Raw genomic sequence first — 27,069 nt, forward strand, 5'->3', positions numbered from 1 at the left:
GAAAATGGAAATGTCCTCAGCCCCCTCCCCATGCTCATCACACTCCCGGAGGGAAGCAATGCTGAACCAGGAAAATATAGGACATTCCATCTTAGAAATCTGAAACCACACTTTCCAGGGACTGAGGAAGGAACTGCGTGCTCACGCCCCCTGGTGGGCATATCTGCAATTGCACTCTGCTCTCAAAAAAAAAAAAACTACAAACCCTGTGTGTGGGGGGGGGGGGTTGAGGCCAAATTATTTCCTCCTTGCCCACCCCATATTTACACAAGACTGGAGATGGACGCAGAGGGAGGGAGGGAAGGACGCGCACCCTCAGCCCAGGGGAGACTGGACTCCAGGTACTGTGGTTCATTCAACAAGAAACATTTATTGAGCACGTGCTGCCAGTGGGCCAGGAACCACTGGACTCCTGGTCCAGTGCTCTTTGTGACACTAGCTGCCCCTCTGCGGTCTCTGAAATCCAGGCTGAGATCCAACTTGGAGGAGCAGGAATATTCTCCTCCAGGAGACTGTCCAAGTGAGAAGAGCACCGGGGAGGAGGACGGGTCATTAGCAGCTGGAGCACCACCGTCCTGTGGCCCAGAGACCCTGAGAAGGCACAGAAGGGACCTGGGGAGCAGCGCTCACAGCTGGGGTGGGATGAGGCCTGGTCAGCTATGTCCATTTTACATTTTTAATAAATAGTTCTTGCTGCTGCCCAGGCTGGTGAGTGCGGTACCATTGGGCCCAAGAGTCCCCAGCTCTCGAGGGGTGCAAGGCTGGCCCTCTTCTCATGCTAGTTCAGGCTCCAGCTCTGGAAAGGAAAGGAGGGAGTACCAGGTTAGCCCCCCCCTCACTCCCAACAAGCATCTGGGTGCTGTCCTGTGGGTCTGGAGACAGGCAGGAGGGGGGCTCCCTGGGGCGTCTCAGCTGGGTCCCCACTCCAGAGAGGATGCCACCCCCCTCACATACAAGGTGGGATAGGGTTGGCTAACAGGCTAGAAGTCCCCAGAAGAGGGGTCCCAGCACCCCAACTGCCTCTGCCGCACAGTACGCGGATCCTTCTGGGGCCAACCTCCAGCCCAGGTTACAGCCCCACCCTCCGAGTCACTGACCGGCCTCTGCCTCGTCTCCCTTGGCATCCGGCTCCTGCCACCAGTCAGCATAGATGCTCTCCTCGTAGTCCCCCTCCCCCTCGAACTCAGCATCCGAAGGCGGGTCCTTGGGCTCCACAGGTGGCACTGTTTCTTCCAGCTCCATCTAGAGCGGCCAGAGGGTGGGGAGAGAAACAAGGTCATGACAGATGCAAACCCAGACAGGTTCTCCTGGACAAGCCCCTCTTCTACCCACCCCCTGCCACCATCCCATCTCAGTCCCCAAAGCCCCCACCTTCCCCAGTCTCAAGATTCCACCAGGGACCGATCTGAGGGTTTCTCCCACAGGGTCCCACTCTCAGACGGCTGCTCCCGGAGCCAATGCTCCTCCAGCAGAGATTCAATGTCAGCTAAGTGGTCCCTCTCCAAGGCCCTCCACTGAACCAGGAATTCCACAGCGAATCTGCTAGTCCACGCGTACCATGTGCTCATGCGATTTCCTGGCCAGGAACATGATTACTACCCCCCACCATCCCGTGGCTGGATAACGTCTGGATAGCTCCCGCTGACCTCGCTGATGCCAAGCGTCAGCTCCAGGATGCAACCCTGGCCCATGAGCCCATTGGATCTGGAGCTCTCCCCTGGTGGCCCACGCCGACCTCTCCTGAGCACTGCTCGTCCCCCCCCCCCCCCCCGCTAGACTGTGAGACGCTCAGGGAAAGGGCTGTGCCTTTCATCCCCTTGCCACAGCCCCACAGTGTCTGGCAAAGAGCAGGCCACGAATAAGAGTCATCAAAATGGCACCATTCACTGAGCACCTGTACTAAGTGCTTTCCACACTTGACCTCGTTTCATTGTCACCAGAACGGTGTGATGTGGGCATCATCTCCCCCACGCAAAATGCAGGAATGGAAGTTCAAGAGCTACTTGAGACTTGCCTGGAGGCTGCCCACCCGGTGAATGGCGGGGCCATGTCTAGCTGTTGCCAAGGTCAGGGTGCAAACTGGGTCCCCCGTGCCCTGGTATATGATGAGTAGGCATATGGGTGAGTGAGCAAAGCGGGTAACGAATATATCGGCCCTGAGCACAACACCGCACCAAAATTCAGATTCTCAAACCCTCGTTCAGAATCAAGGTACCACCCTGTAGTCCTTCCTTCCTGGCATCCTGTGTTCGTTCATTCACCGGTTCATTCAAACTGTTTCCCAATGCCAGCTCTGTGGCAGGTGCCGTGGGAAAGCTGGGAATAACATGGTCCCCCATCCCAGAGCCCAATCCTCTGGGAGACTGGCTGGAGAAGGGGGCTGGGGGTGAGATGGACCAGCGCTGCAAATCACTCCAGGCCCGGGGAGGCACAGAGGGTCAGAGCTGGCACTGAAAGCCCAGAAGACAGAGCACACAAGGCACACAAGGAGGGCTTCCTGGAGGAGCTGCCACTTGGCTGGGCAGGGGAGTTGGTGGGCAAGACACATAAAGAAGGGAAGCATGAGAACACTGACCGGGGAGAGAGGAGGGACAGGTGAATCTCCAGTCTCATAGCAGCTGACTGCCAGGAGGTGGGGCTGGGCTTTGGCACAGCGGCCCCTTGGAAAAAGCTCAAGGGTCTCCATCATGGCCCAGCCTAGAGAGCAGGGGGCCGCTTACCTCATCATCTGACTGCAGGTACGTATGTGCAAACTCCAGCAGCTCCCGAAGCTCAGTGGTCTGGTTGTGGTAGAGCACGGCCTCCTGAGGAGGGGAGGAAGATGGGGTAAGCCAGACCCTACCGCCACATGGGGGAGGAGCCTAGTTGTTAGGATCTGGGTGTTTCTACCCTTTTTCAGCTCAAGGAGCAGGTGACAGGTATCAGCTCTCATGCTGATGGAGAAAGCCACAGCTGCTTGGAATGTCCGGGTTAAGGAGAATTCTGAGGGCTCTATTAGAAAGAGTTCCCTAATCCATTAGCAACGTCTGCCATGCCTAAGGAAATCAAGGGTGGCATCATGTGCCCCATGACTGTCAGTCTTGCCCTAAATTCCCAGGGGTTCTTTAGTTGGTCCAAGCTAGCGGGTCCCTGGGAAGAAGGGCAAAGGCCAAGCAGAGAAAGGGACCAGGGTGGGGCGGAGAGCAGGCGAGGGGCAAGGAGCAAGATGGACAGGTATTTTGGGCCTTCTACAGCCGGGGGTCTGTGCTGTCACCATAGGTGGGACCCCTCCCAACGTGCAGGTGAGGCCACATACTCAGAAAGGATCAGGAAGGTTCCCAGGTCCATTCAGCTGGTGGGGCTGACCCAGGACTCCAACCACAACCTGTATTCTTTCTTTTCCCTTCCCATCCCGCCTTCCAAAGAAGCCAGGAGTTTTTTAATTGAACTGAGAGCGTCTCCAAAGGCCGTGCCCACCTCCCGGGGCTGGAAGTCCTCCTCCTGCAGGCTCCAGCGAGCCCGGTGGAAGCGGTAATACACCAGGTTCTGCTGCATGACACTGTCCTCGGGGTCGAAGAGCATGTAGCTGGCGGCGCTGCGGGCGGCCTGGCGCACGTCATTCACTGTGGGCAGGACAGGAGGGAGGAGTAGCCTTGCACCTCCCCACCTTCAGGGACAATGTCTTCCTAGCCCATCCCCATCTCCCAGCTCAGTCCAGTGCTCCCGGCTCCCCAGCTGCCTCCCGGATCTTCTGGCCACCTCACCCCACTCAAATAATAATGCAACCTAGAATGCACTGGGCACTTGCCATATGTCAGGCCCGTGCAACTCACTGAAGCCTCACCGCTAGTATCATCCCTATTTTAGAGACAAGAAACCCAAGGCACAGAGAGGTTAGCTAGATATCCCAAACTCACACAGCTGGAGAATAATGGCACTGGGGAATGAGAGCCCGGCAGCCTGGCCCTCAACCTATCTGCCGACTGGACCCATGAAGGGTCTCCCGGCCCCTTGGTCCTCATCTCCTCCAGCCCGAATCCAGCCTCCATCCAAATCCTGGCATTTTAGCATTGTAGGAACACCGGACATCATCCATCCCAGCCCCAGCTGATGCCCAGGATGTCCCCCAGACAAGGAGAGCCATAAGTCCCCAAGCTACTTATTATCAGCCATGTGACTAATGGCCCCTTGCACTGTATGAGCCTCAGTTTCTTATCTGAAAAATGGGTCCAGTCATGTCGGCTGCCGGGAGGTGGTGGTGGGGGTTGGTGAAAGCATCAAATGAGATAAACCGACATGGCAGGGCTTTGTAAACTGTCAAGTGCTGTATAATTGTTGGCCACCTGGTCATTTACCCAAGAGGTCCCTGAATTGTCCGAGGGCTGCTGTGTTCCTTCCCACCCTCTCGCCTGCCCGCCACCCCCAGTCTCCCCTCCCATCACCCAGGGTCCTCACATCTGAGGGACCGCTCCCCATGACTGACACTCCCAGTGCAGTGCTCTCTCTTCCCCCTGCCCCCCATCCCAAGCCCACCAGGAGGCTCACACTTGTAGTAGGCAAACTGCAGGTAGTGATACATGGTGGCCACGAACTTCTCCACGAAAAAGCCGCCCACATTGGGGGTCAAGTTGGCCTCACAGTCCACCTTGCACTGCAGGGACTCTGCAAAGAGATCTAGGGAGTGGGAGGCCGAGCTGAGGAGCCAGTGCTGGGCCAGCCCCTGCGATCGATCGCAGGAGGTAAATGCCTGAGTAGACTTCGCTCAGCATACGAAGGGCAGTGCTAAGGGCGACTTACCACACCCCTACTCAACCCCCACCCACAAACCAGAGGGAGCCAGGGCATTCTTTTTTTTTTTTTTTTAAAGATTTTATTTATTTATTTGACAGAGAAAGAGAGAGAGAGATCACAAGTAGGCAGAGAGGCAGGCAGAGAGAGGAGGAAGCAGGCTCCCCGCGGAGCAGAGAGCCGGATGTGGGGCTCAATGCCAGCACCCTGGGATCATGACCCTGAGCCGAAGGCAGAGGCTTTAACCCACTGAGCCACCCAGGCGCCCCGAGCCAGGGCATTCTGAGGCAGATGAGGTTTGGAGGTGGCACTGAAGCCTAGAGAGAGCAGCTTAAGACAGTCCTTTCTGCCCCTGCTGAGGGACCTCGCAGTTAGGAACCCCCAGACTAGGAGTGATTTCTGGCGCCACGAAATGCCTTCTGCACCCACCACCTTCGCACCTTTGCCCTCTGCCTGGAAGGCCTGTGATCCCCACGTCCCCAGATCCTTTGGGGATGTCATCACATCTCCGCACCCATGCCCACACCTGGGACAGTCAGGGCTGTAGCCTGTCCCTCTCAGCCAACTGAAGTCTCCGGGGGAAGGTTAACCCCTTACTCCTATCTGCCTACGAAGAGCTTCCCAGGTGCTTCATAAAAGCGTATGGGGTGAATACTTGTGTCAAGGGGCTTTAGTTCTGGGAAGCAGGGCCCTGTGGGTGAGCGGGTCGCCCACAGGGGCCTGCAGGGGCTGGGGAGTACCTGCTATGGCTGGGTAGAAGTCCTTGAAGTCCACCTGCTCGTGGGCCCCCTCGCAGCCAGCCAGACACCGGGCGAAGACGGCCAAGTACTCTGCCAGGGCGCGCTCCATGTCCTCCGCGCTGCTGCGGAAGTCCCCGCTGTTGTAGATCCTCACAGCCCTGAGGAACACGGCCTGGAGGGGGGCAGGCCAGGGTCAGGATGATCCCCCCCAACACCTCCCCTCCTCTAACAAACATTGGGGGCCAGCCCAAGCCCTCCACCCCACCTCGTAGGGCTGCGCCTCCAAGTCTGTGAGGGGCTCCTCGGCGGCATCTAGCAGCCCCCGGTAGTAGCTGAGATACTTGGCCGTGAGCTCGTGCTTCGGGTTCTTCTGCAGGAACGTGTAGGCCGCGGCTGCCGCCTTCTCTAGCCGGTTAGCCTGCGGGGCGGGGACAGAGCGGGTCGAAAGGGCCTGAGCCCGCAGCCCGGAGCGCACGAGTGGGCTTGGCTGTCCCGGGTCGTGCGGGCGACTCTGCTCCCGACCGGCCAGAACCTGACGCCGGCTCCGAACGACACAGCCCCACAGGGCAGGGGCGCCGGGGGTGGAGGGGGCACCCCGGCTGCGGACAGGGGTGGGGGGTAGGCGAGGTGGAGGGGAGCAGGCGAGGCGGCCGTGGGGGGGACTCGGGGACTTGGGGGCGCGGCGGGGCCGAGGGGCGGTGGGGCAGGACGGGAAGGGGGGGCGAGGCCCACCTTGAACAGCGCGTAGTGCAGGTACTGGTAGGGCAGGCGGCTCTGGAAGTCGCGCAGCAGCTGGCGCGGCGGGTAGGGCACCTGGAAGGCGGGCAGCGTCCTCTTGCAGCGCCGCAGACAGGCGGCGCGTTCCAGGACGTGGCCGAAGAGCTGCAGCTCGCGGGCCCACTCGTCGCCGGGGCCGCCGTCGGGGCCGAGCGCGGGCCCCGAGGGCGAGCCGGCTGGCGGCGCTGGGCCGCTGCAGTTGGCGTGGCAGAAGGCCTCGCTGTCCCGCAGCAGCCGGTGCAGCCGCAGCGCCGCCTCGAGGTAGCGCGCGCTCTCCCGCCAGCTCTCGCCCTCGTACTGCTCGAGCGCGTGCCCGTAGGCCGCGGCCAGGGGCATCAGGTCCTCGGGCGGGAAGCCTCGGAAGCTGTACTTCTCGTACTGCGCCGCGGCGCTGCCCAGCAGCAGCCACAGCAGCCCGCACGCCGCCCGCCCCATGGCCGTGCCGGCCGGCTGTCCCCCGGGCGGAGCAGGCGTCAGGGCCCAGCGAGCGGCGAGGGGGTGGGAGGGAGCCAGAGGGCGGGAGCCGGGGCCGGGCGGGCGCGCCCGCTGGGTCTTAGCGCCGGGCGCTCGGAGGCGCAAGGCGGGGTCGCCGTCTGGGCCAGCTCCCCGGAGGGCCAGATGGTGCCCGGAGTCCCCTTCGTTGCCCGACTGGGGGGGGGTCTTCCCCTTGACAGCTGGTAAGCTGCTGGAGGAACGCTTCCCGCAGGGATGGGAACCCGCAAAGCCCCTCCCCACACAAGGACAATCCCCCACCTTAAGATCAAGAAGTTGAGCGAGCGCCGTCTCTTCCACTCTGCCCAAACTCTGGCACCTGGTCTTTCCATTACAGAGTCCCTTCTGCTTATTCTCCGCCCCTAGCCCTGATGAAGTCGCCCCTAGTGTCCCCTCCCCGTCCCCCACCCCGGTCCGCTACGGGAGGTGCACACCGGGCTTCACCCTGCACACAACACTCTCGCCGCCGCCCACCCATCTCCATCCCCGCGCGGGGAGTCTTGGCCTCCCATCTTTTGCGACCCGGGGCCGCTCGTCCCTGGAGAGGCCACCCCTGGGGGCAGTGGGGGTCGTGGGGCGGGGGCAATACCAAGGTACCGCCTCAGGTTCTGGAGTCCCACCAGCCACCTGGAGAGATTTGGGGGGGGTACCAGGGAAAGAAGGAAGGGATGCTTAAGCCCGGCCTTAGGACCCGGGGGCTCCGGAAAAAAAGACGCAGAACTTTTTTCTTTTTCTTTCTTTCTTTCTTTTTTTTAATGGGAGTAAGCTCCAACTTCTCTGCTTTCCCGAACCTCCCTCCCTGGCCGGGCCCCTGGACGCTAAGCCCGGGGACAGCGGGAGGGGGGAAGTTGGAGTTCTTTGTGGTGCATTCCTGCGACTCCAGCACTCAGTCTTGCCCCCTCCTCCTATTCCACTCTCCGTCTCCCGCCCCCCGGGCCAGCCAGCTCAGTCTCCCCTGCCCCCCATTCCACGTGGACCAGCCAGGGCGGGGGTGGGGACTGAGGACAGGAAGAGGGGGAGCCTGCTACGGGAGGAGCGGGGGAAGGAGGTTGGCTGCGGCGACTCCCTCGCTCGCCCTCACTGCCGGCCGTCCCAGCTCCAGGCACCATGTTCCCCGCGGTGTCCCCCAGCCACACCTTCCCCCGGCTTCCCCTGCTGCAGTTGCTGCTGCTGCTGGTGCAGGCCGTGGTGCGGGGGCTGGGCCGTGCTAGCCCGGCCGGGGGCCCCCTGGAAGATGTAGTCATCGAGAGGTACCACATTCCGAGGACCTGTCCCCGGGAAGTGCAGATGGGGGATTTTGTGCGCTACCACTACAACGGCACTTTCGAGGATGGCAAGAAGTTTGACTCGAGGTAATGGGTTGGGTGCCCCCAGACTCGCCACCCCCCTTAGGGCCAGGCTCTCTTAATCCTGGGGATCCCTTGTAGCCCCTTCAGGCTGTGTCCACATCCCCTACTCCATAGTCTTCTAACCCCTAACACAGCACCCTGGGGATGGGGACTCCCAGACCTCCATCTTCCCAAAGACATCCTTGCCCTCAATCTCAAGCCCTCACCTCTCAAAGGACCCCAGTGTCTTTTACAACAAGCTCCCCATTTTCCCCCAAGTGTTTGGTGATCTAGGTGAACTGCTCTGTTTACTCACTGGTGCTTTATTAAAGGCCTGGCAGGGAGGAGGTTCTGGTCCCCAGTGGTGGGGGGGAGGGCTTGGCCTGGGCTGCATGTGAATTCTCCAGGGGTCTCAGCCTGGGACCCCTGCCCTTTCTACCCAGCCTGAATCTCTTCTGGTTCCAGCCCAAGGGTCTAGTGCCTTTGTAACCGGAAAAGAAGCAGTAGAACCTCTGTGGAGGCGGTGGTCGGTTTGAGCAGTTAGCCCTGTAGAGCAGGGGAGCATTATAGCAAGACAGCACGATGGATCCAGGAGTGTAGGGCATAGCTCTGTGTAGGGACCCTAACTGTCTACGTGTCACATGGCCTGGCATTGACCCCCTGGGCTCCTTGGAGGGTTCTCTTACCCCTCTCTCGGGTCTCCCTGCACCCCCACTTTCCTCCATCTTAGTTCTACCAGGCCAGGGCTGCCGCCCATCTTGCCAGCCTTGCGGTTTGAGAGATGGGCTTCTGGTCTAATTGGGCCTTTGATTGGCTCTGGCAAGCCACTTTTGTTGGTGGAGACAGGGCAGGACTGCACGCCAGCCTGGGTTAAACCTCGGGTCTCAGTCACACAGCATATCCCAAGAAGTCAATCCCACTTAGACCCCTTCCCAAAACACGCAACTCAGCCCACGGGAAATTAGTGGCCTTGGCTTTGGAAGGCAGGCAGTATACTGAGTAAGAAGATGAACTCCAGAGTCCAACACCCCAGGTTCCAGTCCAGCCTGTGACTATGGACAAGGAATTTTGCCACTTGAAGCTTCATGTTCCTTATCTGAAAAATGGAGGTTAAAAACAATCTGGAAAATTAAGTCCTCCCTTCCTAAGGCTGGTAATAGGGCTCAAGTAAGATGATGAATGAACTTGAACTTTGCTCAGTGCCTACTGATCTGAAAGCCAGTTGAGGGCACGTTAACCTTGACTCTGGGGAGGACTGTGTGCTCTGATAGTTTTTAACTGGAAGAAATTTTGTGCAGGCTTGGGCCTCACAGCAGCACTGTGAAGGACTTAGCTCAGTGGACAGAATGAGGTATGGCCTGTGGCCAGGAGCACAGCCCAAGTAGGGGAGGGGCAGGGAGCAGGCCATGACTTCCATGGTGGGACTCTGAGAGCCTGGCTGGTCCCAGTTTGTGCAGTGCTGAGCTTGGAAAACTTTCCTAACCCATGGTTCTTAACCCCTTGGATCAAAATAAAAATCTCTTGGGGCACCTGGATGGCTCAGCTGGAAGAGTATGCAACTCTTGCTCTTGAGGTCTTGAGTTCGAACACCATGTTGGAGTTAGAGATTACTAAAAAAATTAAATAAACTTAAAAAAAATAAAGTGATTAAAAAAAATTTTTTAATAAAAGTCTCAGGGGATCGTTTGCCTTCAGCTCAAGTCATGATCCCAGGGTCCTGGGATCCAGCGTAGTGGGGAGCCTGCTTCTCCCTCTCCCTCAGCCTGCCACTCCCGCCTTCTTGTGCTCCCTCTCTGTCAAATAAATAGATGGAAACTTAAAAATAAGTGAATAAGTAAACAAAGAAAATTTAAAAAAATAAAAATCTCCCATCCTCCCTTAACTGGTGACAGATGTTGACTGGATCTATCATTCTGATCTTCTCCTAATGTATGTAAATTAAATGTCGAATCACGATGTTGTACAACCTGAAACTAATAATCACCTTGTATGTCAATCATACTTCAGTAAAACAATAAATAAATAAATAAAAGTAAGAGAAAAACAAATAAAGGCCACGGCAATTTTAAAACAGGCCTTTCCGGGGCGCCTGGGTGGCTCAGTGGATTAAGCCTCTGCTTTTGGCTCAGGTCATGATCTCAGGGTCCTCGGATCGAGCTCTCTGCTCAGTGGGAAGCCTGCTTCTCCCTCTCTCTCTGCCTGCCTCTCTGCCTACTTGTGATCTCTGTCTCTGTCAAATAAATAAATAAAATCTTTAAAAATGAATAAATCAATAAAATAAAACCGTGAGCTCTGCTGCCCCCTCCTTTCCTTGGAAAGTTGATGGTGTGGCAGCACGAACACGGAGTTCGCTAGACCATGGGACCTTGGGCAAGTCAGCTAGCCTCTCATCTCAAACCTCATCATGAGAAAAATGAAAACCCTAACGTCCAGTTCACAGGGGAAAGAATGAAATAAAGTGGGGAAAGGAAAAAGCAGAGGATTTCATCTGGCTGGTTGTAAACGCTCAATGTTCCTCCTCCCCTTGGTGCCACACTTAGCCCTCCCTCTGCTGCGCAGATACACCCCCCCCAGGGCCCTACGCACCCCCTCACCCCTGCCATCCTAGGCAAATAACCCCCAGCCTCCCTTGGGGGCTTCCCTGTGTAACTGGAGAGGGAGGCTCCGAGAGAAGACAGGAGCCTGTGGACGCACACCTGTGGAGTAGGACGGGGACTGAGTGTGTTTGTGCACCTGCGCAGAGGCCGCTGTACCCCAGCTGTTTCCTCCCTCCTCCAGCTATGACCGAAGCACCTTGGTGGCCATCGTGGTGGGCGTGGGGCGCCTCATCACCGGCATGGACCGGGGCCTCATGGGCATGTGTGTCAACGAGCGACGACGTCTCATTGTGCCCCCCCACCTCGGCTATGGCAGCATTGGTGTGGGTGAGAAGGGTTGGGGCCCAGGCGTGGGGATGGAGGAGAGCAGGAGGCAGCATTCTGGAACCCACAACCAAAAAAACTGAAGCTCAGAGTGGGAGCGTGACTCACCCAAGGTCACACTGCACAGGCAGTGTGAGTTGTGGCAGGTCTGAGACCAGAGTTTCTGTCTCCTGCCCCTGGAGTGGGAGGACAGGAAATGACAGGGCCCTGGGTAGAATTGAAGCTTGACTGGGGAGAAGGGGAGCCAGGGTGGGGGTCGTGGTAAGTGGGACATTCAATGTCCATTCAACCCACCTTGCTGGAGCTGGTGCAACTGTGGCTCCGCCTTTGCCACCAGCTAAGGCTAGAGGGAGTCCTGGGGCCCCGGGAGCTGTGGCGTGCAGAGGGGTCCTGGAGGCTGCCCCAAACCTGAGCTGTGGTTGTCGGACTCCCACAGCGGGGCTCATTCCCCCTGATGCCACCCTCTACTTCGATGTGGTCCTGCTGGATGTGTGGAACAAGGCAGACACTGTGCAGGTGAGCACCTTGCTGCACCCAGCCCACTGCCCCCGCACTGTCCAGGACAGCGACTTTGTCCGCTACCACTACAATGGCACCCTGCTGGACGGCACCGCCTTTGACACCAGGTAAGGGCTGGAGGGAGTCCTGGAGCCCTGGGGAATGGGGTATGATGGGGAAGGTGTCCGGGGCCCAGCCTGCCTCTCCCGTCTCCTACGGCATCACCTCTACCTCATTCTCTGCAGCTACAGTAGGGACGGCACTTATGACACCTACGTTGGCTCTGGCTGGCTGATCAAGGGCATGGATCAGGGGCTGCTGGGCATGTGTCCTGGAGAGAGAAGGAAGATCATCATCCCTCCGTTCCTGGCCTATGGCGAGAAAGGCTATGGTGAGGGCAGACAGGGACTCTGGGATTCCCCAGAAGAGGGCTGCCACATACAGTTGTTCAGGTTGTGTACTATACAAGGACACTCAGCCAAGGAGGCCCATAGAGATGAAATCTATCTTGGTGATGATCTCACTAAAAAAGGGTGCTTTATTCTGATTCACACACATTCAGTATGGGCTGCTGATGGTCTTGGGAAGATCCAGCTCATGCCTCACAGGGGAAGGGTCTCTGGAGAGTAGAATTAGCATCTTTTTGCAAGGTGCTCACATAGGCTTTCCTGAGTGGAGAAGGAGCTGTGGTTTGCTCTCCACTTGTATGGTTCAAGCCTATCCCTTCCCCAGGGACTGTGATCCCCCCGCAGGCCTCCCTGGTCTTCCATGTGCTCCTGATTGACGTCCACAACCCCAAGGACACTGTCCAGCTGGAGACGCTGGAGCTACCTCCTGGCTGCGTCCGGAGAGCGGTAGCTGGAGACTTCATGCGTTACCACTACAACGGGTCCCTGATGGACGGCACCCCCTTTGATTCCAGGTCCCGGGGACTCCTGAGGAGGGAAGGTGGGGGCTGGGAGGAGGGAGGAAGAAGCTGAAGCAGGATCTGAGGACGCCCCCCCAACCCCAACAGCCGCTGGGGGTCGCTCTGAGCTACGGAGAAGAGGGGGGCGGGGCGCACCTCTGACTCCCTTGCTGGTCCTCCCCGCCTTACAGCTACTCCCGCAACCACACCTACAACACCTATGTGGGGCAGGGTTACATCATCCCTGGGATGGACCAGGGGCTGCAGGGCGCCTGCATAGGGGAGCGCCGGAGGATCACCATCCCCCCTCACCTGGCCTATGGGGAGAACGGAACAGGTAGGCATCCCCTGTGCTCCCAGTCACCGCCTCATTCCTCTGCAGACTGTTCCCTGACATCCCCACCACAGGGCCATCCCAGCCACTGCTCTGCCCCTCTCTCACCCACCCACCTCCTGCCACACAGACTTCGTCCTTTCCTCCAGGGGCAGCCCCCCCCCACCCCGACTTCTCCCTTCCATCCTGGAGAAGGGCAGCAGACTCCTGAGTTTGGGGAGGCGGGGTGGTTATGGAAGACCAGAAACAGCGTAGCCCTAGGAAGCAAAGAGACCTAGGCTTGTGCCCCAGCTTTGCTGGAAGCCTCAGTGTCCTCACCAGTAGAATGGGACTAATCACACTGACCAGCAGGGTAAGTTACTGGGAGGTTGCAAGAGGCTGTGTGTAAAGGGCTTTCTAACTGGCATGGCCTTTCCTCCCCTGCCCCTCACCCCCACAAGAGGCTATTAGAAGAATTAACCCTGGGGACAAATACTCCGTCCCATCCTGGCTTGAAAACACAGGACTGGGTAGGTCTAGGGGCCTGTGGAGGCCCGAGCAGCCCCTTCTGGATTCCAAGCCGATCCACTCCCCGTTTTGGCTCCAGGAGACAAGATCCCTGGCTCTGCTGTGCTGATCTTCGACGTCCACATCATTGACTTCCACAACCCTGCGGATCTGGTAGAAATCAAGATTCTGTCCCCGCCCCCGGAGACTTGCAATGAGACGGCCAAGCCTGGGGACTTTGTTCGCTACCACTACAACTGCTCCCTTCTGGATGGCACCAAGCTCTTCTCCTCGTGGGTCCGGGGTGGGGCCAGGGCTGGGCAGGTGGGTGGGCCCAGGTGCAGGGAGTCCTCCTGATCGCTCACAAGGGGTACTTCTTCCCTAAGTTCTCATCCAGCGAGCGAGCGTGGTGGGGGAGCATGAGGAGCTGAGGGTCCTGCCTTGTGGGCTCAGGGAGGGTGAAGTCAGCCATCTAGGGGAGTCGCTGGCTACATTTGTGGAGGGGAAACCAAAGCAGGGGGCGATGAGCCCTGCAGCCCACACTTCAGGGGCAGTGGCTCCCTGAGAGGGCATCCTCCCTCTGAACTGAGGGGGGCCGGGGGGGGGGTGGGACAATGGGATACCAGCTGGCCCGGGATAAGGATGGGTGCTGACCCAGGAAATCTGCTCTCCCCCTAGCCATGACTATGGTGACCCCCAGGAGGCTACTCTGGGGGCCAACAAGGTGATTGAGGGCCTGGACACGGGCCTGCAGGGCATGTGTGTGGGAGAGAGGCGGCAGCTTGTGGTGCCCCCGCACCTGGCACACGGAGAGAGCGGAGGTGAGGGGCCGACTGGCCTTGGGGGCTGGCGGGGGCAGTGCGGGAATCCTTCCCAAGGGTTCTGCAAACATCCCATGTGCCCAGCACAGGGAAACTGAGGCCTCTGGGCTGGGGAGATCCCAGGGCAAGGCTGCAGATCGGGCCCAGCCCGGGGCCTGATGGCAACACCTTCCTTCTCTTTTCCCTCCCCACCTCCAGCCCGGGGTGTCCCCGGCAGTGCGGTGCTATTGTTCGAGGTAGAGCTGGTGTCCCGGGAGGAGGGGCTGCCCACAGGCTACCTGTTTGTGTGGCACGAGGACCCTCCTGTCAACCTGTTCGAAGGCCTGGACCTCAATAAGGATGGCGAGGTCCCCCCAGAGGAGGTGGGTGAGAAGTTCAGTCCTTCTAAGAACCAATCCCCCGCTCTCACCCTAGCACGAGCCACCATGTAGGTGGCATCGAGCAACGCAGTCCGTCTGCCATCCCATCTGCACCTGTTTCTGCCCCTGTGCTGGGTCCCTGTGCCTGAGCTCCCTTGTCCCTGCCTCCTCCTCATGCAGCCTATCCCCCACTACCGCCATCTGGCTCCTGGGGCCCTTCCCCAGGCCACCCACGGCTGCTCAGGTGAGACCCTCACTCCCTTCTCCTCTTGGCTCTCTGGGCTCCCAGTTCTCCACCTTCATCAAGGCTCAAGTCAGTGAGGGCAAAGGACGCCTCATGCCTGGGCAGGACCCGGAGAAAACCATAGCAGACATGTTCCAGAACCAGGACCGCAACCAGGATGGCAAGATCACTGTGGAGGAGCTCAAACTGAAGTCAGACGAAGACCAAGAGCGGGTCCACGAGGAGCTCTGAAGGGCGGGGGCCTGGGCCCGGGCCCAGATGCAAAGGCCCACTTCTGGGAGGACAGTGGGCAGTGGGGCTGACCTCGTAAGAGTCACCCTCCCCTGTGCTGGCGTGATGTCTAGAAACATCTAAAACGTGGTCAGAGGAGACAACTCTGGTCTTCCCACCAGTCCCAGAGTAAAATCCACAGCACAAACCTCTACTCAGTTTTTCTCTTCTGACCCCAAACCTCTCCCTCACAAGTTTTGGAGTCACAAAGCCAAGCTGGCCACTGGCCGAGTCTGAGGGTTGAACAGGGCCATTGCTGGCGTGTCACCCATACCTCCCCTCCACGTCACCAGACACTGAACAAGGCTGAGCTTGTCATTCTTTCATTTCCCCAAATTTCCCTTTTTTCCATACTTTTCCTTGCCATCCCCAGCCACCCCCCTCCTGCCCCTATTCCTGCATCATGGCAGCTCCCCAGGAACATGAACCAGGACTGACCAGACTCTCAGCCTTTCTCTCTCAGCTCTGGCTGGCTTCTAGGGAGGGCAGGGGCCCACCTGTCCTCTGTGTCCCCACACCTCCGCTGTCCACCCCCCACCAGGCCAGTAGGGGCTGGAGTGACCCTGGGGTGCAGCATTCAGGGCTGGGCTTGTCATTGCCTTTCACCCCTAAAGAAGGCTGCTTTCTCTAAGGGACAGAGAAGGGGAAGAATATGAAGGGGTCAGGGGCGAGGATAACTACTTGGATGGCTATGACATCCTTGGTTCAGGGCTGAGATAAACTTGGAAGAAGGGCTCACTTGGGGTGAGAGGGGGGTAGGCAGAGCTCTGCATACTCAAAAGGCTAAATTGGCATCAGATCCCTTTCTCCTTTGCACCAAATAAAAGACTAAACCAAAGGCCTCAGGATGTGCTCTTTCCACGCAGGGAAGCCCTTGGACCCAAAGACTGGGGAAGAAAGGGGCACAAAGTAGACACTCGAGATCCTGGATCTCAGCCTCCTGCCTCCTCGGCCTTATCAGGGCCCTCTCCATGGAGAGGAACCCCCTATCTGTAAGAGGGAGGGTGGGAAGTGGGCATTCATACAGGGACCCCCCGGGAAGGGGTGGAGAGATGATCCCGGTCTCCTGACCATCCCAACTGAATGGAAAGATGAGGTCCCTGACCTCAAACATGACCCAAGAAACTCAAGGATTAAATTAAGCGGCTCAGGTCGGATTCATCTCTTGCATGTAGATTTGTTCCAATGCTCAGCTAGCCCCACCTCTCCCTGCTCCTGGCTGCCAGCCATCACCTCTGTCCTGATCCTCCCCTGTCTGAAGCAAAGGTAACAGGGCCCCCATCTCCAGTGTCTTGAGGGAAGAGCTGCTCCAGCTAGCAGGCCAGCCATCTGCCCCTCTCCCGCCCAGCTAGAACAAAGATGACCTAAACCAGGAGAGGACAGGAGAGCGGGGGAGGCTTGGGAGAGAGACTGATGGTCCTGGGCTCCCTGAACTGACCTGTCCCCCACGAACACCCACTTCTTGCTCAGGATCCTGAGACATGGCTTTTCCCCAGGGCCAATCACAGATACTCCAGGCCCCAAAGCATCCCGAGGGCACCTCAGGGTCTGACTGTGGCTGCCGATGGGTCTCAGATGGTAGCCATGAGCTCCCCAGAAGCCAACAGGCCAGCTCGGAACCGGAGTCCGTGTGCAGGTGTGAAGGCGTGAAGCCCAAGAAACAATACGGCTTCAGTCAGAATCACTGAAATCCTGGCGCTAGCTCTTAGCTATGGAGTTGGAGTAAGTGTCTGGTCTTTTCCAAGCCACCTGTAGATGGAAGCAACACCTGCTTTCAGGGCTCTCATGAGGGAGGCACTGCCTTCCTTCCCCCTCAGAGCTGCAGAGAACCGTGTCCCACAGCCAGGCACCCTCTGCGGGAGGAGGGGTGCGTTTCTCCGAGGGCAGGCTGCAAAATGCCAGTGGAACTGGCTGCTTTACACCTTCAAAAGGTGCCCTAAAGAAAATTCAGCTAGTTCTTGACCATCCAAGTCGACAGGGGAGGAGGAAGGGAAAGGAACTTCAGAGAGCAGCCAGTGATGCGAGATGACGGGGCGGAAATCACTTCCGCCCTGTCGAGGACCAGCTTCTCCCTTTGGATCCCACTGCAGAACCCCCCCCCCCCCACCGAAGGCACCCATCTCCATGGCCCTGGGCCCACATAAGGAAGAGAAGACAGGGCAGGAGCCCAGGGCACGAGAGAAAATCTGCCTCCAAATGGATCTGTTTGGAGATCCATCAACGGGGAGCTCTGTACATCGGGCTGGCCAGGCCTGACGGAACCCCTCAACTCCACGTTTAACGGACACCTCAGCATCACGTGAAACCATCCCAGGTCAGGGTTTGGAAACACACCTTCCAAACCCGCCTGCCCACCTTGTCCCCAGACACATTTAGGGGGTGCTCAGAAGGTCTCGTGAGTGAATTTGGTGTTTTGTGGTTTAAGATTTTTTTTTAAAGATTTTATTCATTTATTTATTTGGCAGGCAGAGATCACAAGTAGGCAGAGAGGCAGACAGAGAGAGGGAAGCAGACTCCCCGCCAAGCAGAGAGCCCGACGCGGGACTCGATCCCAGGACCCTGAGATCATGACCCGAGCCAAAGGCAGTGGCCCAACCCACTGAGCCACCCAGGCGCCCCATGATCTTATTTACTAAGTGGTCTGTACACCCCACGTGGGGCCTGAACCCATAACCCTGAGATCAAGAGTCACACGCCCCACCAACTGAGCCAGCCAGCCCTGCACCCCCCCAAATCAGAACAACTGTTTTCTCCTTTTTTTATTTTGATCTGTTTCACACATTAGATTTCTTTGAAGAACATTTTCCCATGTTTAAAAAACTGGGGGAGAAAGAACCCCTGGATTAGATGGTCCCTAGGGCACTAACACCCTGTGGGTCCCGCCTTCACCTGGCTGACCCCCGCTCCCCGGCAGGGGCCCCCCACCAGCCCCCCGAGAACACCACAGAGGACGCTGGGAAAGGAGGCGGGAGAGGCCCAGGCTCAGCAGCTGCACCCGGGACTCTGCACACACAGGGATGAGCAGCACAGGGATGAGCAGCGAGCAGCACTCCCACAGGGCGGCCTCCCGGTGAGGCTCCCCGCTCTCCACCCCGTGGCGTCTGGCCCCCAAGCCGCCTGCTGGCTCTCAGGAGCCCTGCATCTCTCTCCAGTCCCCGCGGTGCAGGATGTGCTGCAGCAGCCCGTTGACCACATCCAGCGTCTCGTCCTTCTCCAGCACAATGTCATAGGAGTCCATGTAGCGCTCCCGCCGCTCTTCCACCTGCCCAGGGGAGGGGGCAGAGAGTCCCCAGAACGCCCTGCCTTCCGCCTCTTTCTCTCAGGCACCCGAGGCAAGGGGCGGAGGGCATTCGAGCTGCAGCTCCCCAAGAATAGCTCCGGGACAGAGACCCGCCCTCTGGACGGCAACGGGCACAGGGCACCACGATTAACCCTCGGGTCAGTGACAGAAGGACAGAACGGGGATTAAAATTTAAAAACCAGATGTGATTTCTAATCCACCTGGACTGAATTTTCACACGGGTCAAGCATTCTAGAGGTCTTCGGCACATACTGGCTGTGGAGGGGGGGATGAGTGAACTGGTGGCCTTCTAACTTGACACCATACCGAGCCCCTTCATGCCGATGGTGTTCCCCCGGCCTCTGGTTGGCCCCTGGTCTGTTCTTGTGTTTTCCTTCTCTGACTTATAAACCCACCTCCTGAATACTGACATCTCCCACCTCAGTCATGCCTTATAGCTATGATTTAGGATTGTAATCAGCCCCCCACTTCCTACACTATCTACCACGGGTAGATGAACCTCCTTGACTCAGTTTCCCCATTTGTAAAACGAGGCATAAGAGTCACTATCTCAGAAGGCTGCTGTAAGGACTAAGTGGGTCAATATGCCGGGTATGTGGTGAGCACCTAATAGTGTCTCTGAACTTCGCCGTCGCGCCATGTGCCCAACACAGCTGTCATCGCTGTTTTCCCATGAGAATATAGCTCGTGCCACACCTCAGTGCCTCTAAGACTTGACCTTGACCGGCACATAGAGGTGTTCGCCAGGCATTTAACAGGCATCGAAACAGAAGCACGCCACTGAGCCGGGAAGCCCTGGTCCCACACCTACCTTGTCATTTAAGAAGCCAATCTTGAGAATGTTCTCCACACCTGGCACTCCATCAGCCATAGTGAGGTCCCCCATGGAGTCTCCCAGCAGGAGGATGTTGGTTTTGCCCTGAAGCTGCTGGAAGTAGCTGGAGTTCTCACAAACGGAGCTGTTCTTGTTGTACGTGTGTATGAGCTGGCCCTTAAATCCCCGGAGGAAACCCTAAGCAAGCAAGAGACAGAAGGGCTGCAGGGACCCTCTAGAGCCCGTTCTCCGAGGTCTCTGTTACAGAGGAAAGAGAATCCTGACAGCCAGAGAAATGCCAGAACCCCCTTGTAGTCCAAACTCGGGGCCCGCCAACTAGGTCCTATAGCCAGATTTGGCGGATTTTTGTAAATTCAGTTTGACCGGAACACAGCCAGGCTCACGTGTCACATCGTGTCCATGGCCGTTTTTAGTATATGTGCTGTGCCAAAGCGAGCACTGTGGCCGCTTTTTTTTTTTTTTTTTTTTTTTTTTTGCCACAGCAGAGTTGAGTAGTTGTGACAGATCAGAGTCCATCACCCCAAAAAATCTAAAATAGGTACTACCTGGCCTTTTACAACAAAAAGCGTGTAAACCCTGATTTAAACTCACAAGGACGGGGCACCTGGGTGGCTCAGTGGGTTAAAGCCTCTGCCTTCGGCTCGGGTCATGATCCCAGGGTCCTGGGATCGAGCCCCGCATCGGGCTCTCTGCTCAGCGGGGGGGCCTGCTTCCTCCTCTCTCTCTGTCTGCCTCTCTGCCTACTTGTGGTCTCTGTCTGTCAAATAAATAAATAAAATCTTTGAAAATAATAATAAAAAAAAATAAACTCACAAGGACCCTTCAGACATGACCGATCAGCCACTCTGGCGGGAGCGTTAAGCCGTGACACGGGCACTGTTCAGGCCACATGTGTGTTTGCCCTTGGTGGCGGGCGCAGCCTCGCCCCAGGTGAACGGAGCAGCCGCCCAGCAGCTGGTGTGAGGGGAAGGAGTCAGAGCCTCGATGAGTCAGAGCGGCCCACCTCTGGCTCCCGGAAAACAAGTCAAAGTCTAAGCCCTGGAGTACCCAGGATGGCACGTGACCTGGAACGCTGACATGGGGCCTGGCTGAACCCTAAATTAGGTACCCCAGTGAGCTGTCAGTCAAACACCAAAGGGCGAGTCCTTCAGAGGTAACTGTTTTTAGTGGGCATGAAGAAACAAGTAACGGCCGGAGGGCAAGAAGCCAGCACGAGTTCCCTCCCTTCCCTCCCCAAGTCAGGGTTCAGGGTTTCAGGTGCTGCGCGGGGAAGGGTGCTGGCGGTCCCCACCCCTCCACCCTCCCAGCCTAAAGGAGGTCAGGCTCACGTCTTCGTCAAAGTCCATGTAGTTAGACACGATGTGGATGTTGGGGTGGAACACTTTCATCTGCCGGATAATCTCCTCCAGGATGTCACCAATGCCCGCAGAAAAGATGAAAAGGGGAATGTTGTTCTGGTAGAGGGTGTTGAAGAACGTCTTGTATCCCTCCCTGAAAAGAGACGGATGGACTCTGCAATGGCGCTGCCTCTGCTCCTGGTCTTTACTTCCTACATAGGTGATGTATTTTTAAATTTTTCATTTTCAAAGATTTATTTCGGGCGCCTGTGTGGCTCAGATGGTTGAGTGTCTGCCTTCCTCTCGGGTCATGATCTCCAGGTCCTGAAATCAAGCCCCACGTCAGGCTCCCAGCTCGGTGGGGCATCTGCTTCTCCCTCTCCCTCTGCCCCTCCCCGTTTGTGCTCTCTCTCTCAAATGAATAAATATATTTTTTTAAAGACTTTATTCATTCATTCGTCACAGACAGAGATCACAAGTAGGCAGAGAGGCAGGCAGAGAGAGAGGGGTAAGCAGGCTCCCCACTGAGCAGAGAGCCCGATGCGGGACTCGATCCTAGGACCCTGGGATCATGACTTGAGCCGAAGGCAGAGGCTCAACCCACTGAGCCACCCAGGTGCCCAATAAAATATTTTTCTGAAGTATTTTTATTTGGGTGCCTGGGTGGCTCAATGGGTTAAGCCTCTGCCTTTGATCTCTCTCTGTCCACCAAATAAATAAAATCTTGGGAAAAAAAGTATTTTTAATACTATCTTTAAAAAATTATTTATTGGGACGCCTGGGTGGCTCAGTTGGTTAAGCGGCTGCCTTCGGCTCCGGTCATGATCCCGGCGTCCTGGGACCGAGTCCCACATCGGGCTCCTTGCTCGGCGGGGAGCCTGCTTCTCCCTCTGCCTCTGCCTGCCACTGTCTGCCTGTGCTCGCTCGCTCGCTCTCTCTAACAAATAAATTTTTTTTAAAAAATTATTTATTTATTTAAGAGAGAGTGTGGGTGTGGAGGGAGGGGAGAGGGAGAAAGAGTCTTAAGCAGGCTCCCCACTGAGCACAGAGCCCGACATGGGGCTCAATCCCAGGATCCTGAGATCATGACCTGAGTTGAAATCAAGAGTCAGATGCTTAACTGACTGAGCCACACAGCTGTCCCCAAATTTTTTCTTTTTAGAAACATTTTATTATTTTATTTTTTAAAGATTTTTTTTATTTGAGAGAGAGCATGCGCATGAGCGGAGGAAGGGACAGAGGGAGAGGGAGCAGCAGACTCCCCTCCGAGCTGGGAGCCCAACGCGGGGCTTGTAATCACACACACACACACAGGAATACTACTCGTCATCAAAAAGAATGAAATCTTGCCATTTGCAATGACATGTATGGAACTAGAGGGTATTATGCAAAGTGAAATAAGTCAATCAGAGAAAGGTAATTATCATATGGTCTCACTCATATATGGAATTTAAGAAACAAGGCAGAGGATCATAGGGGAAGAAAGGAAAAAAAATAAAACAAGGTGAAACCACAGAGGGAGACAAACCATAGAGACTCTTAACCTCAGGAAACAAACTGAGAGTTGCTGGAGGGGAGGGAGGTGGGGGGATGGGGTGGCTGGGTGATGGACACTGGGGAGGGTATGTGTTGTGGTGAGCACTGTGTATTGTGTAAGACTGATGAATCAGAGACCTGTATCCCTGAAACAAATAACACATTATATGTTAATTTAAAAAAAAAAAAAAAGAAAGAAAGAACACGGCAGCAGAGAGAGTAGCACTAGGAATGCCGCTGATGATCAAGGGTCCTAGGCCAGTCAACTCCCATGTCTGGGTTAATCCAGAACACCAGGCATCATGGTGACCCCAAAGTCTTTTCACCACTGGAGAAAATGAGCTAGACGCTGTTTGTTCCAGGAGATGAAGACTTGGTCATATTCCTATTACATCCACTAGTAGCAGACAGCTTCCTAGGAAGCACCCATGGGTGAGAAATCCTTTAGCTGTATTCAGAGAGGAAAAGCAAGGCCTTCTTCACATCAGCCACTTACAGTGTCTGTCTCTTCGGATTCCCCTGGCAACTAACTCCCCTCCACTCCTTCCCAGCCTCTTTTTGGGAGCAAACCAGTTTCCAATGTTTCCCAGAGCAAGCCACTTACCTAAGCATTGCATTGGACTCTCTAACCACCTGGGCAATTTGAGCCTTCTGAATCTTCTGTTGGCAAAGGAGATCGTGTGCTTTGGTCCACCTAGAAGCAGACGCCCCACAAAAGCCCCAATTCCAATCACTAAGTAGGAAAGTATCCTTTCCCTTTTTAGGGCCAAGTTCCCTCTGGAAAGATTAATGGAGGCCTCATCCTTTTCCACCAAGCCACTTCCTGAAGGACTCCGGCTGGCCTTAAAAGGAAGAGGGTGAGGAAGCCGAACCACAGCCACAGGAACAAGAACTGGGTGAGCTAACCGCTGAAGTCCAAGCCCTCCTGAATCCCTCCCTTGGTGACCCCATGTTCTGGAGAACCGGGGCTCTGTCCCCTATAGGATATACTGATTCCTAAAGGAAAATTATCTCCCCGCAGCACGTATTCCCCCAAACCCAGGGGCTTCTCCCTCCTTCCCAGGATTCTCAGTGGGCCCCCACTCTAGCAGCAGCCACAGGTAGCCCCTCTGGGGCTAGACGGTTGGTTCTAAGAGGGGGCCAGGGGAATTCAGTAAGGTAAGGGGGCCTGCCACCTCATTCAAGCTCAGGAAAAACATACCCCCCTCCCGGACCCGTCCATCATGGGGGCCAGGAGCGGTTCAAAACCACCGTCACTCACCATTCCACCATGTGAGGTAACTTCTCTTTGATGGTCCGGTGCGGGTCAATCTCAATTGGGTAATAGTGGTGAAGGAGCGCTTTGAGCTGGGACATCCAAATGAAGAGAAAAGCCGTTAGTCCACATCAAGTTTTCCCCAGCGAAGGCCCACAGCTGAGTGTGAGGAAATAATCACCTAGAAGAGGCAACTCTGTGTTAGGGATTGACCGATCTGCCGAGCTGGTCAGCCCCTCATCCGCACCCTCAGAGGGTGAGGTCTAAGACTCCACAAAGACCTTTTGCTCTCAGGTGAGAAGTTACTAGGATTTTGTTGTTATTCTCTAGGTCAGTCGACAGGGCTTAACCGGTAAGAAGGGATTAAAGCTGTATTTCCCCAAAAGGGGTACACATTCTCAGGGGGTAGGCAAAGTCACTTTAGGAGGCCCATGGATACACATTTTCCATTTTAGTAGTTTTGGATTCCTTTTAATGAGTATTAAGAAAAAAAAAACTAGCACATCAAATTCATGCTCTCACAAAGATTGTTTCTTTTCTAATTGCATTCAGATTTTTTTTTAAAGATTTTATTTATTTATTTGACAGGGAGAGACAGAGAGAGCACAAGCAGGGGGAGCAGCAGGGAGAGGGAGAGGGAGAAGCAGACTCCCCACTGAGCAGGGAGCCCTATGCGGGGCTCGATTCCAGGATCCTGGGACCACGACCTGAGCCGAAAGCGGATGCTCAATTGACTGAGCCACCCAGACTCTCCGCATTCAGATTTTTAATAGTAACCCAACTTCAAGTAAAATATGTACTACAGGCCACTCTAATAGATATGGCAAAAATCATGAAAGTGGAAGTAGAAAAATCACAGAAGTGGGTTTAGGAGCCAGCATGTTGGTGGATTACGATCACAGAACCAACATCAGGGGAATCAGCTCACGGGCTCCTGTGTGTATCTTCTCCTGCTAAGATCTCCTTCCATGTCTGGGGAGACCGCATCCGGGACCATGTGTCACACGGGCCAATCAGTAACAGCACCCAATAAAAATGGGAACTGGTCAGGCAAAAGAATTTTAACTTTAACATATGCCCAGTCTCAGAATATTATGAGATCAAATGTGGAGTCCCTGACCATGGGTCCAAAAGAGAGTTAAAGGCAAAGAGCACACACTGACAAAGGCAGAAAACTCCTGAAATATATTAAGATTCTCAATGTGTGCGTTTTGGGGGGAGTGTGAGAATATTTTTCTAAAAAGTGTAAGAGAATACAACAGAATATACTTTTTTAGAAAGAAAAAGGGCTTCATGCATAAACTTTGCTTTATGATTTTTTTTGGGAACTCATCAACGCCCAGAATCTTAGTTTGCCCTCGTTTTGTTATCCTAGAGCAGGCACCCAGCCTGTTGTCTTACTTGTGGGTGCAGCTTTCTGGAAGCTGATAAGACACGTATGTGAGGGACCACTAAAAGTGACTTACCAAAAGCAACTGATTAGGTCTGGAGCCAGAACTTACGTTAAGCTAAAAGTGCATCTCCAGAAAGATGGGTTTTAGAAATATAAGGTCTATCTATAATTTGCTGCCCATCTTAATAACAGGTAACCATGACAGAGTATTGGAAAAGCTGATCAAGATGACAGACCGCTTAAAATGTAATTTAGTGAATTTCATAACGAGGTGAGACTAAATGATACAGCTCTTCAGCAGAAAGAGCTCAGCAAACTACAGAGAGACGTACAACCAGCAGGGCTCTCCTCTGGCAAAGAGGCCAGAATGTGGAACAAAGTAAAATGAACTCCAAGGGTGCATGTTTTGTAATATTTGTATGCATCTCACGGAAATGGGCGTTATCATATAGTGACATTAATTCAGAAGTCTTTCTTGATACCTGTTACCTTGCCAAAAAATTATGTATTTTTTAAAAGACTTATTTATCTATTTTAGAGAGAGGGAGGTGGGGGGGGTGCGCAGGGGGAGGGTTAGAGGGAGAGGGAAAGAATCTCAAGCAAACTCCCTGCTCAGCAGGCTCAATCCCAGATCCCACCACCCTAAGCCAAAACCAAGAGTCAGACGCTCAACCCACTGAGCCACCCGCGCCCCCCCCCCCATTATATCATTAAAGAAAAAGCATAATGTAGTGAAAAGAGTTTGGGACAGAATCAGATCTATGGGAAAACCAAGCTCTCTGTGTCTTGCCTGTATGACCCTTGAAGGAGTTGCTTATCCTCTTCAAGCCTGTTTTCTCATCTGTTAAATGGAGATAATAGTGGTTCTATCCACCCCTTGGAGTTGCTGGAGGGTTAAACAGCAAATGTTGAAGTCTCTTATAAACTCTATAACTCGCAGAATGCATAACATCCATATTCTAACCACCAATCGTCACATGTCTTGAACAAAAAGGAAACACTGCCCCAGTCTATGAGACTAGGTCCACCTGAACATAAGAACAACAATTTTTTAAAAATATTAATCTTCTAAGGTCTCTACCCTGGAATCTTTGGTCCTAACCAAGAACTATCTCAAGTAGTACATGACAGCCATCTCTGAACAAAGAAGGGGTTGTAACCCACCTCATTTTGGCACTCCTCACTGATGATCTTGCTGTTATCCAGAATGTCTGCAAACACACAAAACTCCTTTCATTTGCCACTCAGAAGCCACCATCTTGTCAAGCCCAAAAAAGCAAGCTAGTATGTGACTTACTGTAAGAAGAAGGGCATCGCTTTCCATTATATGCAAACCTGCTCAAGGTCATGTCAAAATCAGAGATGACCTAAAATGCAAAAGAGAGATGCTATCCATACAGATGCCTTATGGTGTGGCCCTGCCTGGGCGGGGGAAGATTATGAAAGGCAAACCAGCTCAGTACCCAGCCAGTAGGCAAAGCCCTGCAGGAGTCAGGAAGGGGTTGGGAGCGGGGAGGGAGAACTAATCCTAGTTGGTAGTAGCCTGCCATGCCTGAGGACACCCAGACTCTTGGAGGTCGCTGGCAGAGTGGGGACTGAAGAATCAAGACCCTCTCTGACTCTTAGCCTTGCCATCTCATTGCCTTGGGTCCCTCCCAAGGTGACCCATCACACCTGCAACTTCCTGGGGAGCCCGCTGACCCAGCTAGTGTGGAAACAAGGCCCCAGGGTCTGGTGCTGGGTGCCTTCTACCTAGTAAGAGGAAGCAGACGCTGGTCATGACCGACAAATTTGAAATGTCGGTTTTCCGGCAGGTGGACTCTAACCCAGGGCAATCAGGTGGAGCAACCGGTCTGCCCTGCGGCCGCTGGCCATTTGTAGGGGCTCAGGGCCGGCAGCGTCCGCGGCAGCGCGGGCAGGCCCCTCGGGCCGGTCACCTCCCCAGCCGCCCCACGTCGCCCCCGCCGTACCTGCAAGCGGTCTCCCCCGCCCCTGCGGAGGGCGCCCACGATCTCCTGCACCCGCCCGGGCTGCCGCATCAGGACCGTGGCCTTCATCAGGGTGCTCACCTGTCCCGAGACCCGAGAGAAGCGCTGACCCCGGCACCGCGCTGGGCCCAGGGGGAGCCCGGCGCCGGCTCCGCAGCCCTGAGAGGCGGGGCCGGGGCACGCGAGGCGCACAGCGGGGCTCCGGGCCAGACCCGGGCGCCTACTGGCCGGGGTGGCGCGGCGGGGCCCAGGCGGCCAGCTGGGGGCCTCGGAGCGCCCCGGGGATCGGAGCCCGCCCCACGTCGAACGCTTCCTCCCGCCTCACCTCCTCCGCCATGGCTCTCGCGGCCGGGACGACGGCGCCGGGACAACGACCTCCCCGCGGCCGCACTGCGCAGGCGTCGCCTGCCGCCAGGAGGCCGGGGAACCGCGGGCGGGGGACCGGGCGGCGGGCGGGGCCGGGAGAGGGTGGCGCCCGCG

At 55.9% G+C, this 27,069-nt stretch overlaps 3 protein-coding genes across 4 annotated transcripts; 1 reads left to right on the top strand and 2 right to left on the bottom strand.

Moving 5' to 3' along the window:
* Nucleotides 1-344: 344 nt before the first annotated feature.
* On the bottom strand, nt 345-6,756 carry P3H4 (prolyl 3-hydroxylase family member 4 (inactive)). The gene is made up of 8 exons (XM_080827253.1): nt 6,240-6,756; nt 5,773-5,925; nt 5,508-5,679; nt 4,525-4,653; nt 3,457-3,602; nt 2,721-2,804; nt 1,098-1,242; nt 345-796 (listed from the first exon to the last, which is right to left on the bottom strand). Exons 1-8 carry the CDS (start codon nt 6,717-6,719, stop codon nt 774-776), a joined length of 1,332 nt encoding a protein of 443 aa, XP_080683379.1. The 5' UTR covers nt 6,720-6,756; the 3' UTR covers nt 345-773.
* A 1,052-nt stretch (nt 6,757-7,808) lies between these two features.
* On the top strand, nt 7,809-15,786 carry FKBP10 (FKBP prolyl isomerase 10). Its single transcript, XM_080827403.1, has 10 exons — nt 7,809-8,128; nt 10,883-11,028; nt 11,462-11,651; nt 11,769-11,914; nt 12,256-12,445; nt 12,622-12,767; nt 13,351-13,543; nt 13,929-14,071; nt 14,270-14,433; nt 14,720-15,786. Exons 1-10 carry the CDS (start codon nt 7,884-7,886, stop codon nt 14,903-14,905), a joined length of 1,749 nt encoding a protein of 582 aa, XP_080683529.1. The 5' UTR covers nt 7,809-7,883; the 3' UTR covers nt 14,906-15,786.
* A 1,593-nt stretch (nt 15,787-17,379) lies between these two features.
* Nucleotides 17,380-26,975, bottom strand: NT5C3B (5'-nucleotidase, cytosolic IIIB). Of its 2 annotated transcripts, XM_080826440.1 has the most exons (9): nt 26,915-26,975; nt 26,572-26,670; nt 25,899-25,968; nt 25,766-25,812; nt 23,215-23,300; nt 22,558-22,647; nt 20,409-20,571; nt 19,057-19,257; nt 17,380-18,206 (listed from the first exon to the last, which is right to left on the bottom strand). In XM_080826440.1, exons 1-9 carry the CDS (start codon nt 26,924-26,926, stop codon nt 18,072-18,074), a joined length of 903 nt encoding a protein of 300 aa, XP_080682566.1. In that variant the 5' UTR covers nt 26,927-26,975; the 3' UTR covers nt 17,380-18,071. The 2 variants fall into 2 exon arrangements, with proteins under 2 accessions (XP_080682566.1, XP_080682567.1); XM_080826441.1 differs by lacking the exon at nt 26,572-26,670 and having other exon boundaries at nt 26,671-26,936.
* Between the last annotated feature and the right edge of the window lie 94 nt (nt 26,976-27,069).

This window comes from Martes martes (genome assembly GCF_963455335.1).
Source record: "Martes martes genome assembly, chromosome: 16".
Lineage (NCBI taxonomy): Eukaryota > Metazoa > Chordata > Mammalia > Carnivora > Mustelidae > Martes > Martes martes.